General features: G+C 33.8%; 3 protein-coding genes and 7 non-coding genes across 17 annotated transcripts; 5 read left to right on the forward strand and 5 right to left on the reverse strand.

The window, feature by feature from the left end:
* The first annotated feature begins 844 nt into the window (after nucleotides 1–844).
* Nucleotides 845–3,443, forward strand: twk-48 (Potassium channel domain-containing protein). The gene is made up of 9 exons (NM_001027510.6): nucleotides 845–1,080; nucleotides 1,128–1,193; nucleotides 1,238–1,351; nucleotides 1,399–1,528; nucleotides 1,573–1,699; nucleotides 2,265–2,422; nucleotides 2,475–2,533; nucleotides 2,957–3,125; nucleotides 3,168–3,443. The coding sequence occupies exons 1-9, from the start codon at nucleotides 982–984 to the stop codon at nucleotides 3,362–3,364; spliced, it is 1,119 nt and encodes a 372-aa protein (NP_001022681.1). The 5' UTR covers nucleotides 845–981; the 3' UTR covers nucleotides 3,365–3,443.
* On the forward strand, nucleotides 1,705–1,857 carry K11H3.9. The gene has a single exon (NR_052649.1). It is a non-coding gene; the product is annotated as an Unclassified non-coding RNA K11H3.9 (non-coding RNA).
* Nucleotides 1,722–1,803, reverse strand: K11H3.t2. Its single transcript has one exon. It is a non-coding gene; the product is annotated as a tRNA-Ser (tRNA).
* On the forward strand, nucleotides 2,079–2,228 carry K11H3.11. Its single transcript, NR_052650.1, has one exon. It is a non-coding gene; the product is annotated as an Unclassified non-coding RNA K11H3.11 (non-coding RNA).
* K11H3.t1 lies at nucleotides 2,137–2,218 on the reverse strand. Its single transcript has one exon. It is a non-coding gene; the product is annotated as a tRNA-Ser (tRNA).
* On the reverse strand, nucleotides 3,333–7,907 carry dhhc-4 (the record flags this gene model as incomplete). Of its 7 annotated transcripts, none has more annotated exons than NM_001027861.6 (11): nucleotides 3,361–3,929; nucleotides 4,421–4,674; nucleotides 4,949–5,075; nucleotides 5,520–5,634; nucleotides 5,724–5,786; nucleotides 5,874–5,964; nucleotides 6,121–6,198; nucleotides 6,251–6,459; nucleotides 6,502–6,623; nucleotides 6,764–6,845; nucleotides 7,836–7,901. In NM_001027861.6, 11 exons carry the CDS (start codon nucleotides 7,887–7,889, stop codon nucleotides 3,913–3,915), a joined length of 1,212 nt encoding a protein of 403 aa, NP_001023032.1. The 7 variants fall into 7 exon arrangements, with proteins under 7 accessions (NP_001255040.1, NP_001122751.1, NP_001023032.1 ...); NM_001027862.5 differs by lacking the exon at nucleotides 7,836–7,901 and adding an exon at nucleotides 7,263–7,436 and having other exon boundaries at nucleotides 3,913–3,929; NM_001268111.4 differs by lacking the exon at nucleotides 5,724–5,786 and having other exon boundaries at nucleotides 3,333–3,929; nucleotides 7,836–7,907.
* A 92-nt stretch (nucleotides 7,908–7,999) lies between these two features.
* Nucleotides 8,000–8,127, forward strand: ZK757.7. The gene has a single exon (NR_052651.1). It is a non-coding gene; the product is annotated as an Unclassified non-coding RNA ZK757.7 (non-coding RNA).
* Nucleotides 8,128–8,725: 598 nt separating this feature from the next.
* ZK757.1 (uncharacterized protein) lies at nucleotides 8,726–11,247 on the reverse strand (the record flags this gene model as incomplete). Of its 2 annotated transcripts, NM_001268113.4 has the most annotated exons (8): nucleotides 8,726–8,979; nucleotides 9,097–9,204; nucleotides 9,510–9,600; nucleotides 9,685–9,780; nucleotides 10,173–10,268; nucleotides 10,315–10,494; nucleotides 10,550–10,655; nucleotides 11,169–11,247. In NM_001268113.4, 8 exons carry the CDS (start codon nucleotides 11,237–11,239, stop codon nucleotides 8,750–8,752), a joined length of 978 nt encoding a protein of 325 aa, NP_001255042.2. The 2 variants fall into 2 exon arrangements, with proteins under 2 accessions (NP_001255042.2, NP_001255043.1); NM_001268114.1 differs by lacking the exons at nucleotides 9,510–9,600; nucleotides 9,685–9,780; nucleotides 10,173–10,268; ... (1 more) ...; nucleotides 10,550–10,655; nucleotides 11,169–11,247 and having other exon boundaries at nucleotides 8,750–8,979; nucleotides 9,097–9,169.
* A 1,011-nt stretch (nucleotides 11,248–12,258) lies between these two features.
* Nucleotides 12,259–12,329, forward strand: ZK757.9. The gene has a single exon (NR_052652.1). It is a non-coding gene; the product is annotated as an Unclassified non-coding RNA ZK757.9 (non-coding RNA).
* Nucleotides 12,259–12,329, reverse strand: ZK757.6. Its single transcript, NR_052653.1, has one exon. It is a non-coding gene; the product is annotated as an Unclassified non-coding RNA ZK757.6 (non-coding RNA).
* Nucleotides 12,330–13,774: the final 1,445 nt, after the last annotated feature.

The following is a 13,774-nucleotide window of genomic DNA, read 5'->3' on the forward strand; positions in this document are numbered from 1 at the left end:
TTTGAAGCAAAAATAAAAGTTTGCATGTGCCTTCAGAAGACACTATTTTTTCTTTAAATGAATCCAGAAAAGAAGAGTTCGAAAAATTAAGAAAAATCTCTAAAAGCCGTATAAAAAGCTGAAAATCTTAAATACCATAATTTTGTCGCGGTGAGACCCGTCTAAAGAAATTCGTGCTCCTTTTGGTGGAGGTTCAGAAACTGAATCAGCTTTTACTATAGGGAGACGTTCATTTAGGTCCGAAGAAACGTTGCTCAATGAAAAAAAAAGAAAGAAAAAAACAAAAACCGCATGGGAGCTCTCTAAGTGAACGCTCTGAAACTATGTTTTCCAAAAAAAGTGTTTTCTTTTGCAGATTTTTTTCGGCAACACATTCCTTATATTTCCCAATCCCTAATTTTTCTTTCAGCACTTCTTCCAATTGACTTCAGAACATCTTTTCAACTATTTCCAAAATCCCATAAAACGAGTTCTATCGTTTGCCTATCTTTGTCAAAGAGTATAATCATAGAGCACATAAGTCGAAGAAGCGCAGAAATGTACAGGAAATGTGTTTTCTCTCTTTTGTTACTCTCCCATGTCCATCTATTCTCAACTCCTCATTTGTTGGGACTTCTTCACTCCCTCTCTTTTTGATATCCATGTCTCCATGTCTTCAACTTCAATTCTAAAAACAGCTTTCTCTCTATCTTTTTTGCAGTTTCTTCCGGACCCTCCGATGGTCTCTTGAGACATATTTTTCATGATTCGTTTCTCGCAAACAGCCCACCAAATTTCGGTCCGATTTTTGACATTCGCATGAGCTTTGTGCCAGCTATCTCAAACTTTTTTCTTGTTTTTCTCTGAGAAGGCGTACTTTTTTGGCTTCAGTCACTCTCGATTTTTATTATAAAACCGTCTATTAACATCCGCGTATTTCAATTTACCTAATAAAAACCTAGATCCCGAAAAATGATTATGCCGAACAGCTGAAACTAAAAAATGGGTCGTCGACATCGCAGATCAAAAGTGACACGTGTTGTCAATCTAGTAAAGAAGATCATTGCATTTTTCTTCTCCCATATTGGATTATGTGCACTTGTAGGTGTTCACATCTCAAACATCCAATTAAAAAAACTAAATTATAGGTTGTTGGATACGCTCTACTTGGTGCAGTAATTTTCAAAGCTGTTGAAGGACCACATGAAGCAGAGGTAGTCATTACTTTAAAACCCTAGAGATAGGAATAGTTTTCTAGATACAAGAACTAGTGAAATCAGCTCGTGAAAAAGCAGTTGATGTAGTTTGGAATGCAACATTTCGAGTTAACAGGTTAGATTCTAAGCAATGGAAGAAGACTGTTCTAGATGAGGTAGGTTTCCTATTTGGTCCGTTTCGAGAAATACTGTAAATTTATAGGTAAAACGATTCAAGACAGTTTGTATGTTATCAATTCGAAAAGGTTACGATGGAAAAGAATACGGTAAACAGGCACAATGGACATTCACTGGGGCCTTTTTGTACAGTCTTACTGTAATTACAACTATTGGTAAGGCTTTTTGTTGATTTTTTTTCTAATTATGATAATCCCAGGATACGGAAATACCGCTGCCAAAACTTACATTGGAAAAACTTTAACAATGCTCTACGCGATTATTGGAATACCTCTTATGCTTCTCTTTTTGACCAATATCGGAGATGTCATGGCAAAAATATTCAGGTGAGAAAATAGAAAAAGAATTCGCAGTCAGCAGGATTCGAACCTACGCGGGCAGAGCCCATTTGATTTCGAGTCAAACTCCTTAACCACTCGGACATGACTGCGTGCCGAATACTCGACGAAAGAGGAATAGAGAAAGCGGACGCGGGGTCATGTGCCTGCTTGCAAGATGGAAAGTAAAATAGAGAATTGTCAGTAATGGAAGTATATTAGAGACTCAGTGATTGACGATAATCTACATCTAGTTCAAAGTACTGTATGGGTAGAAGAGAAATAGAAAACAAAATCCGAAATACTTTTTCTAACTTAAAAAACCATTAAAAGAAAAATTGTGCCTTGCATTTTTGAACCTAAGATAATACAGCCTATATATCAAAAAAATTCGATTATATCTTGAACAAATAATCGATAGAAAATAGAAAAAGAACAAAAACGTTCGCAGTCAGCAGGATTCGAACCTACGCGGGCAAAGCCCAATTGATTTCTAGTCAATCTCCTTAACCACTCGGACATGACTGCACATCTGAAGCGGCGTCCAACTACCCATCACAAGATTTCCGTTCAGGTTTCTCTACGCTCAATCAATTCGTCTCAAGTTCCGTCTTATTCTTTGGCATAAGAAGAGAAAAGCGGCAAAGATTCGAAGGGCAAACAGTTTGGTTTCTCGATTAACAAGAGGTCATCGTGTTAAGGCAGATTCATCAGTGGATTCATTTGGTTTAGGTGAGGGAACAGTGATTCAAAGCGAAAGGAACAAAAAACAAAAAAATTTCAGGCGCTGGGGCAGATGTTGAAGACTTACTAACTGCAAGAGTGGAAATGGAACAATTGGAAGTAGGTTTTACAATAAATTATTGAAGATTTAAGTGTTAAGCTAAATATGTAAAGCATTGCGTTAAAAGCTTACAAAACTTGAAGGGAAAATTATATTTAAAGAATTCGAAAAATTATTTCGAAAAAAATTAGAAAAATAAAGCAGAAAAAGCTGATGATTAAAAAGAAATTTCAAGCTTTTTTACGAAAGATGTTCGAAAACAAAACAGAAACAATCTGAAATTGCGTATCAAACACCCTACCTTACGCGCACTGCTTACCGTACTCGGTTACTGTACTCGGCAAATTTATTAACTTTAATTCAGGATTTACTGAATGAGTTTAGTAAATCCAAGAATAAAACATCTATTAAACTGCACTAGATGAAATATAAAAATTTTGGAAAATTAAATAAAAATTTTCCTGAGCTTTCTCATTTAACAGGTTCGTGAAACAGCAGCAGCTCAACTGGAAAGTATGACAGTTCCAATATCATTGGTCGTTTTTACAATGCTTGGATATCTAGGAGTTGGAACAACAATATTTAAAGTTTGGGAAGGATGGACGTTTCTCGAAAGTTTCTATTTTTGCTTTATTTCACTTACAACAATTGGTGAGCATCTCTTTTTTTAAAATTAATTTCCAAAAATTTTAGGATTCGGAGACAAATTTCCTAGCACATCAGTGAGTAACACTGATGAAGCACAAGAAAAATTAGTAATTACCAGTATATATTTACTGTTTGGTATGGCTTTACTTGCAATGTGCTTCAATTTGGCACAGGAAGAAGTTCAAAATAAGACTCGATGGATTGCAGACAAATTTCGTTCTAAGGAAGATGATGATGATTAAATAATAAATAATTTGTATTTTTTCGTTGTAAATTGTTTGAAAAAAATTGTGAGCAAAATTACAAAATACTGAAAAACAACTGAAAGCAACAAAAAACTTTTTAAAAATAGGATTAAATCACAACTGAAAAAAATGAATTTAAAAAGTTGAACCCGGGAGACGAGAAAGGAGAAATGACATAGTTTTCGAAATTGCTCCAGAACATAGCTAAAAAGTGGAAAATTCGAAAATGTATGAAAATTGGTAAAGAGCGACCTGAAGTTAGGAATAGTTTGGAGCAAAGAGACATGTAAGATCATAGTGAGATGAGAAGCGTGAAAAAATAAGAAAAATGTGACAGGAAAGGATCTATAGAACCCGAAAAAAGAATATGAAAATGAAGATAAACTATTATACGATTCGAACATTTAGATCTTCTTCGTCCTCATCTTCACTATACAAATGTTGCATTTCTGATTCATCTCGTTGTTGAAGAAGACTATAACGAAGTGGTCCATTTCGATTTCCGTGTGTTGTTAATGCAGCGTCCATTGTCCATTTTTTGAATTCTACGCCGTCACCGAGTCTGGAAAATTTTGAATATTAATTTAAATTTTAAAAAAGATATTGTTAGGGGGTTTATAGTTATTTTTAGATAGAAAATAAATTATGGTTGAGGCTCTCGATTTTGGTTGAGGCTCTTGGTTGAGGCTCTAGATTTTGGGTGAGGCTCTAGATTTTGGTTGAGGCTCTAGATTTTGGGTGAGGCTCAAAATTAATTTCCATAACTTTAACTAAAAAATAAGGAATATAAAATTTAAATCCTGAATACGGAACTGTTTCAAGCAATTCGTCTCAAAAGTAATGTATTCGGTGGTTAGTTGACTAGTTACGACTATAGTTCATTCTCATCTATTAAATGGAAATAATAATCGAAAAAATCACTAGGTCGATTATATCGATTATTATTATTTCCCGATCAGTCATGCACTCGTTTTCAAACTCAAACCAACAGGATCATAGAAGTTCAAACAAACTGAATTAAAAATTAAAAAAAGGTTAAAAATAAATCTAAACCATGCGACGGTGATGCGGTGGTTGCCGTTGACACTTGTGACCTTTCAGTTATTTCATCATCCACACTTTTGATTTCTTTTTCACTCGCAGACGATGATTGTTCAGAGTATAAGTTTATATGATGTTGAGCTATTGGTGGATGAGCATGGCTTTGTCCATTCGGAACATTTCCCATTTCTACGAAAACTTGATTTCCGGCAGCAGCTGACATGGCTGTCATATCATTCATCACGAATTTGCAACCATCTCCTATTCTGAAAAATTACAGGAATAGCAGAAGGGAAATAATGGGTAAAATAAAGAGAGAGAGAGAAGAGGCTGAGACATGATTAAATGAATTGAGGGTGTGAAAAAGGTGATGATTGTGGATGGAATGGTTAGGCAAAAAGGACGAGTGTTTGAAAACGAGGCTTGCGCTGATGATTAATTAAAAGTTAGGCACCGTAACAAAAACTTTCTACAACTAAAATGCTTTTTCACAACATAAAACATAAAGATTAAAAAGTAGTTTGTGATCAAATAACTTACGAGCTAGGAACTGGCAAGAACCAATACAAGGGATGAGATCCAAATATTTCTCGATAATTCGCTCGAATCCCGTGGTTGAAGGCGTCTTTCGCATATTTTCCATCGATCATTGGTGCTCGGAAGGATTCTGGAAAAAAGATTCTTGATGGGAAAATAAATCATTATTCGAAAGAAAACTTAATTTCGATCAAGTGTTTCATAGAAATTTTTTGTTGATTTTTTTCCAGCGAGAATCGAAACAAAAGAATACCATAGGAAACCGTTTAGTTTTTTCGTAAAATCAAGAAAATGGGCAAATTTTGAAGCTATTTTTCAAATAATTTAAAAATTTTCGTTTTTCGATTTTTGTGAAAATTCTAATTTTGTCTTACACAATCAGGTTGGCTAAAAAATGAGGCTGAAAATTGGTAGAGGCTCAGGATTTTTGAAAAATTTAGGCAAAGTTTAAAAAAACGCGTTGTTAAACTTTTTACAGCTAACTTTTTACTAAATTAATTTTATTTAAACTTTTTGATATTGAAATATTGCTTTTGGAATGTCTAAAATTTAAAATTAATCAATAAGAACTCACCAACAGTCGTTCGATTTTTGGCAGTCAAATAAAGATGATAGAAGAATAGAAATGAGAGTGACAGTGAGAACATGCACGAAAGAAACAGAAGAAATACCAAAGGGAATCGTCCATTCTGTAATAATATCAATTCAGAGTTGAAAATAAACTTATCTGCTGCTGCTTCTTCTGTAATTGAGTGAGGTGAGAAAAGTTAGTGAGAACCGAGAGAACTGTGTGTAAGTGCTTCAGATTGCGTTGAATTACCGAGTCGATGCTGTCGTATTGCTATAAAATGACAGCATCTTTTCGTCACTTTTTGAATCACAAAGAGGTTTACTATTGCACAATACACAGAAATTCTATATTTATTACTTTTTTATTCATATCGTATTCATGTCTCCAAAAATCGATAAATGATGGAAGAGTTGTTGCAGCAATCCAGATACAAAATATGAAACCGTACCTGAAAATAAAAATAAAAACACGAAAAATTTTGCGCCTGGCTAATATAAATATTTGAGAGCCTAAAAAATTGTGTTGTTTTAAAAATTTATTTTTTTAATTAAAAAAAATCTCTAAATGACACCACTTAAAATACTGGTGCAACGAAAAAACTTACGCCAAGAATAGAATAAAATACTTGTAATTTCCGAAATTGACGCAATTATTCACCCATGGACAGTGATGATCAAACTTTCTGTAAACAAATTTAGTTTTTTTTTAATTGGAAAATTCCGATTAATACTAACAAAACACATTGTTCACACATTGAGCAATGATGAGATCGATCGGGCTTGATACAACAACATTTATCACAGAATCGAATTCCATGATCAAATCCTCGAACGAGAAGTGTCAAATCTCTTTCTCTAGCAATATCAGAAAGAAATAGCTGCAATTGTCTCTCGTCATCTTTAACAGACTCATATGTCGCCTTGGAAGCTCCCTCGATGCAATACTGCAATTTTCGATTTTTAAATAGTTTTTTTGCATCACAAACCTTTTGTGGTGGCTTCCACGCTTTTGTGTAAACCGTGCGGAGATATGACGTATAGAAGAGAATTAGAAGTGCATAGAATATAAACAAGTAGATAATCCGTTGAGGCCAATTATCGATCGACACTGCAAAACAAATTGGGATAATTTGGAATAAAGCCTCTCGTTGCTGATGATATTTTATCGAATTTTCGTAATTTTTGTCATGATTTGTTTGAAAAAACTATGAAAAATCGATGAAAATTCGTGCAATATGAAAAACTTACAAATACAAAGTTCATAAGTGTAGGCATAAATTCCCCAGCCGGTTGCCAGCGAGACAAGTACAACGGGAAGAAAGCGGACCAGCTGAAATTGGAATTAATTAAAATTACAAGAGAAAATATAATAGTCAATTACCCTACGGAAAGTTTACTGGCATTCATAAAAGTTAGAAATAATTATTTTTGTCGAAAACGCGTTAAAATATTTTTCTTTGTTTTAAAATTATGCCAATCAGAACCTTTTTGCTTTGCTTTATTAGTTAGACTCGAGTGATTTTTATTTGATTATAGGTTTATTTGTATTGTTATCTCATATTATTTCGTTAACTTTAGTACATTAAAAGCGTCAAAGATTAACTTTCGGCTTTAAATTTACATAAATTATTATTACAAAATTCGGGATTTCAGCTTAAATATATCATTTTCCGATGTTTTAGTAATTATGAAATTCAGATTTTTAGAGCAATTTCGAGAGAATCAAGGCAAAAATTACGCTTCTTACTTTGTACTTGAGCAAAATATCATCAAGTTTGTACTTGACTTTGTCAAATACATCACACATTGGCTTTTAAGGAAATCAGAAGTTAGTAGTACAAGGAATATCTGCCGTGGTCTTCTTCACCATAAAATAACAATGTATGCCTGTGTAGAAAGGCGCAGTAAACACAGAGACAGTAGTTAGTAATAGTCACAATTCAATTTGGGTCATGTTCGGCCACACACACAATGCGCAACCGCAACCACACGCCTGTAGATATCACTTCGTTTCGCAATTTTGATTGTTATCATCAAAGATTCATTTTGACAAGGATATTCCACTGTCAATGAGGGTCTTGTCAAAGAAAACGAGTCCCGAATTGAATCAGAGTCAATGCTGGAGGGCATACAATTCAATTTCGTGACGGAAACAGAGAATCGCCTTTTCATTTGGAGCCTTCTCTTGATTCTTTCCTCGTTTGTTTCCTCTTTTCTCACTTTACATTCAATTATTTTCATTTCCCCTCTTGTGTTTGGTGTCAGTTTTCAGTTTTCAGTTTTCATACATTTATTCACATTTCCAAGTATGAAAACTCACCCAAAATGTTGTGTATACACATCCTCCTTTCCTTGTGCAATCCCGACAAGACATTGACCCGTCAGGCTGAAAAAAAAAGAACGTAAATTGAGAATATTTAATCGAAAAAACACAAAAATCGATATTGAAGAGGCTTGTGACACAACGAAACATTTAATTGGGAAAGAACTCTTTTTCCGACATGGAAACTAAGCGGGGGGAAAAGGAAGAAAGTTGTAAAAGTTTGGAGTGATGAATCATCGAAAGCGAAAGAAGGGGAGAGTTAGAAGCAGAGATACAGAGAAATGGCGGCGGTAATGCGACCTTATCTTCAGGAAGGACACTGTTCAAATATTGCTCGACGATGGATTACTTTACTTTTTTTACTCAATTGAATAAAATCATCGTTTCTTAAGCGTTATTCATAATTTTCTGCTGTATGACTATTTCGTAATACATATATGCAATGATAAATTATCAAAGGATTACTATAATATTATTTTTTAAAAAATAGCTAAAAAATGCATTGGAAAAACGAAATTCAAACAAAAATCCATTCGAACAAGAATTATTGCAAGAAATTATTTTCCGAGAGGACTCCGCCAGAATACGGCCGTAAAAACCTCTAGTCCGCGGCCACCGGAAAAGCGCGGTTTTTCAAATAAGAAAAATGATTGAATCGACGTAAAATAAGATTTTGAAAATTTTCTCGAAGGAAAGAACATTAATTAATTTATAATTAACAAATAAATAAATAACAGTTATTTTAAGGACATTTACGCTGAGATGAAAGTATTTTTTGATATTCAGTCACCACACACGTTACTTGAAAAATGGTTGTTATGGAAGCGAAAGGACGCAGAGAGAATGTAAAACTTTATTATATTGGAGGTAGAAAACAGGGGAAAAATAGGAAGAAAAAAAAACAACATTAACTATGCTGAAGAATAATCAGAACTATGTGGAGCCACATTTGTTTTGCTTGTTTTAGTAACTAAATTTGATATTTTCCGAGTTCCGGTGAATAAAAAAGAGCTCAAAATAATGGAGAGTAACTCGTGGCGAATTGTTCGAAGTGAAAGCATTGAAGAGATTGGTGTCAGCAAGGGAGAAAGAAATGTTGTTGCATACCAGCGAGACGTGAAGCCAGACGGAAGGGTATATCCTGAAATGAATAAAACAGCTGATTTTCTTGCACTTTATAACTGAAAAAGTGGAGGATTAAATGGAAGGATTTATCAAATAAATCCCATTTAACCCCATAATAATTCAAATAACGAACCAAAGTAGAAATCAAAAGATCCAACGAGTAATGGAATTGAAACTAGAATTGGTATCATTGATTGGAGAAGCATTGAATATGTCAATTGGACACGACGACGATGAACATCTGGAATTTTTATTTTTAAAGGTTTTCAAAAACTAAACATCGTTATCCAATGGTTTCTAATGAAAAGGCTTTTAAGCTTAAAGTTTGAATTAATTAGCCGCTACTTTCAGGATTGCTCATTTGAGATCAATTACAAAAAGATCGTGGCGAGACCCACTCAGAAAACTGGCTTTAGGTTTTTGAGAGTAATAATATTTCGCTGGCCGAGGTTTCTGCTTATTCGCGACCATTCTTCCATTTTCAGAGAGTTCAATGTCATATGGAGCTGGAGTAATGAAACAACGGAGTAATGAAAAAAAACTAACCAACATTCCGTTTATCATATTTTTTCACAAAAGTGTAGATTGCAACATTAATGAAAACAGCAAATAAATTAAGTCCCAATGTTAGCGATATCTGGAAAATATTTTACTGTAAAATGGAATTCAATTATTTCTAAAATGCAACTGAATTTTGAACAGTTATTCCAAATATTCTCACCCTAACTGCCTCCATTGCTTTACTGAATCGTAGTACAGCACATTGATCGTTCGTTTCAAATTCACCCAATGGGAAGTTTAATATAGCAATCACAAACTGAAATTGGAATATTTTTTGGTTTTTTCTTCGAAATACCCCCAAGGGAATATATACGAACACATCGGTTTCTCAAATTTTATGGAATATTCGGACATTCTTTTGTATGTTTAAGATTTTGTAGTATCCATTGAGCTTCTCGACCTCTTCGGCACGAGGCGTGAGGGCCTCACTGAGGGGGCGCCTCTTCCTTAACTCGATATTGGGTGAAACTCACAATTTTGGTTGAGGCTCTAGATTTTGGTTGAGGTTGAGGATTTTGGTTGAGGCTGAGGATTTTGGTTGAGGCTCTAGATTTTGGTTGAGGCTCAGGATTTTGGTTGAGGTTCACGCGTGATTTGTAAGTTGTAAGACGGTGCCTAAGTTTTTTAACTTCTAGAATATAAACTTACAAATATAAATGAAATAATTGAATGTACCACGACTACAAACCACGAAGGCATTTTTTTATTTCGGACAACAATAAAGTATCGGTATATTGCGACTGCCTGAAATCAATACATGTATTCTCACGGAGATATCATTATTTCTTACCAATGGTAGTACCTGTGCACATGACGTTGTTGAGCTTGTAATACATTTGACCAGAGTACACACAGCTATTGTGTATCGAGGTTCAACAAGTGACCATAGGAATACTACTAAATAGAATTGGAGGAAAAATAATGGGAGTGATAGGACAAATGTGCCAAGGGTGACAAAGAATATTGTTGGCTGAAAATTTAAATTAAATTTTCTAAAATCTTAATTTTGCCTGACGGAAACTCACTTTAAAAGTCCTTAAAAGATGTGGACGACATATGAAAAATATGCATAGGAAGAGATTAAACACGACACAAGTCCCATGTACACTAAATTCAAATGTTATTCGATCTCTGAAAATGTATGGAGTTTGATTATTGGAAGTAATAGCAAATATTGAAGAAAGTCCAAAGATGGACAAGTTTATTAGTTTCGTTAAATAAAGTTTTGGAGAGAATTTTCACATGTTGTTGTTGTTTCTAAATGTTGAGGGAAGAAGAGTATACCAAAAAGTATAAAAAAGTGGCATACCAAACTTCAGGAGACATCGTGTTTGTCACATAAGTTTCAAATAAAGATGTGAGGAGATTGCCCAATTCCAAAAAAAAAAAATCAGGAATTCAGCAATCTTCGATGTTGAAAATTTTGCCAGGAAAGTTTTGTTAGGTGACTGCTTAAAGAAAACCTAGGTATTTTAGAGAATAAATTACCCAAATAATTTTAAGTCAAATAGTCTTGTGAAGATTTTTGCCACAATCTTTTTTGAACACAAAAAAGTTAAAAAAGAAAGTATTTTAAAAAATTCCAAAATACCAAAATTTACATTGATATGAGCACTTCATAAATTTATAAAAGTTGTAACAAACCTGTATGTCAATGGAGTAGTTGTGATGGTATTTAAGGAAATGTTGTTGTAAATCATGAGCTCTTTGAGCATTTAAACGAAGTTCTGGAAGAAAAGAGGTAAATATGGTAAACAAAACTCGAAAGACTGAAGCAAAACACGACATAAAACAACAAAGGAAGAGGCGTAGAAGAAGAGGATGTATAGTTTGAATTGAAGACTGAATAAAGAATAACATGAACTAACAAAACTTTGCCTGAGTATGCTAATCACGAAAAATGCAAGAAGAAAAGATGCTCCAACAGCTGAAAATGTACACAAGTTTTTGAAGAAAAACCTACGATTTCAAGAAAATTTAAAAACGAAGGAAAAGTTTGAAAATGCATGAATATTCAAAAACAATTTGTGATCATAAATGTGATAAATGTAGTCATTGAAAAAATCACTTGTGCCCGGCAATTGGCAATATCGACTTTAATTTTAATCTAGATTCAACATAAGAAACTATTTTTTTAAAAACTCAGCCGGATTCCACTGGTAGTCAACATTTTCAGTTGACCTCTCGAGCCGCGATAATGCGTGAATTTGGAAGTTTTACTTCACAATTTTTTTTTTGCAGTTTACAGTTTTCGGGACGTTAAAGTTCTTAAAAAACATATCGACACATTTTTTTACGAATTTTTTTCCCAAAAAAAGAAGTGTATAACTGTGGAATTTGATTTGTTTAAATTATTTCTCAGAAGCGAAAAATTGCGAGTTTTGCTCCAGAAATACGGTACCCGGTCTCAACACGACTAATCTCTATAAGGAAAATTCATTTTTCAAGTTTACTTTGGTAGCTTATATCTCCGTTTTCTTTGGTTTTATCAAAAAGTTGGTAACTGACCAAATACGTGCATATTTTTCTACATTTTGCAACTAAAACATGTTTCAGTGAACTTCAAAACAACCTAGGTATTGGCGCTCATAGTAGAGCAATGAACTTGCATGTCAAATAGGTATAAGTACTACGATGAAGGTTAATTTTTAAATTTTTTCACATGGTGATAGATGAGAGCACAACGGGTACAAAGTGAAGCTCGCTAAGCCTCGAAGCAAAAGGAAGGCTGTCCTTGAAATTAAAAAAAAGAGCGGGCAAACAAACGGAAGGGCGCCACGTGCTGCCATCCGATTCCATTCCATCGGATTCCATCCCAAAAAGTAGGAGAGCAACAGGAAAAGAAGAGCTAATGTTTGGTCGTTATTTGGGTATAACAACGTGTGTTTGAATTGAAATTAACGGGAGAATATGGGAGGAGGGGAAGAAAACAAGAGACTTGAGAAAATAGGGAAATGACGAAGGCGTTACGTGACTGAAGATGTATGTTTTTAAGTTCTTAACACAAATGACATTTGAGTTGGAAGGGTGGCAGACACAAAGTCTAGAATCTTGAACTAATCAAGATATATTCATGATTCGCACGTTTTGAGGACTTTTACATTCTCTTTTCAAGGTTCGAAAGTACTTTTTGGTAATAAAGATTGTGGTAATCAAACAATTTCCTCAATTTCCTTCAATTCAGCTATTGACAAAAAGGGGAAATTACTCACAATTAATAATTTTAGGGTTCTTAAAAATTCCTTCAAGTTAAATTTACATATGATCAAATTTTTTGTAAAAGTGCATTTTAGGGGTTTGAACACGCATTAATGCTCGAATTTATTAGGAAAATCCCACAGTTTCTTAAATTTGGCAGTTAATCAAAACTATAGAAGTTAAGAAAATTCCTTTTAAAAATTGAAGTGTAAAAATTGTTTTAGTTATGCTAGTCTACATATTTTGAGAGTTATACATGTATATTTATAAACAAATTGGTATTTCCCCAAAAGTTACGTCTGAAAATTTTCCCCCCACAGCCAGCAATTCGCCGCAACTTCTCAATCAACCTGAACAACTTTAGAAATACCAATAAAAAAGTTGCAAAATTTGGAGAAGACCACTAGGCCGAACAAAAATTCACTATGAAAATCTACTAAAAGTTGGTAAAAGTTGGGTCAGAAGCTGTAAAACAGTTATTTTATTTTAAACTTTACGTATAAAAATTTACAGATTATCTTTCTTTTCTTCCTAGTCATATTCACAATTTTCGATTTGCCTATATAGACGAATTGCCAAACAAAAAATATAGAGTTTAAAACCAGTGCACTATCAATTTCATCAAGTTCGCTCGCTACAGTAATCCTAACTGTAGCTGAAAAAAGCTATAAAAACATTTTTACACTTGAAGGATAATAAAGCTGATGGTCTGTTGGAAGTAGCATCTGAAGTTGATGGATGTGCAAAAAAAGAATGAAAAAGAAGATATGGACGAAATTGTGGTAACTGCGTAATTCTTCTCCGACCTATCAATATAATTAATATAGAAGGATCAAAGTTCTTTTCCAGTTCCGACTACAATTTACAGAATTAGGTTAAGAATTTATAGTGAGTTGTGAACCTGGAACTGATTTCTGGGAATATGTTTAAATACTGTCAACAGAATCTCAGAAATTTAAAGGAAGTCACGTTTTTTCCGGAAATGCCGAGTTTAGGATATGAATAAAACTTTGATTATACTAACTAGAAACATGATTTTTCAATCTTTTAAA

This window comes from Caenorhabditis elegans, chromosome III, assembly GCF_000002985.6.
Source record: "Caenorhabditis elegans chromosome III".
NCBI lineage: Eukaryota > Metazoa > Nematoda > Chromadorea > Rhabditida > Rhabditidae > Caenorhabditis > Caenorhabditis elegans.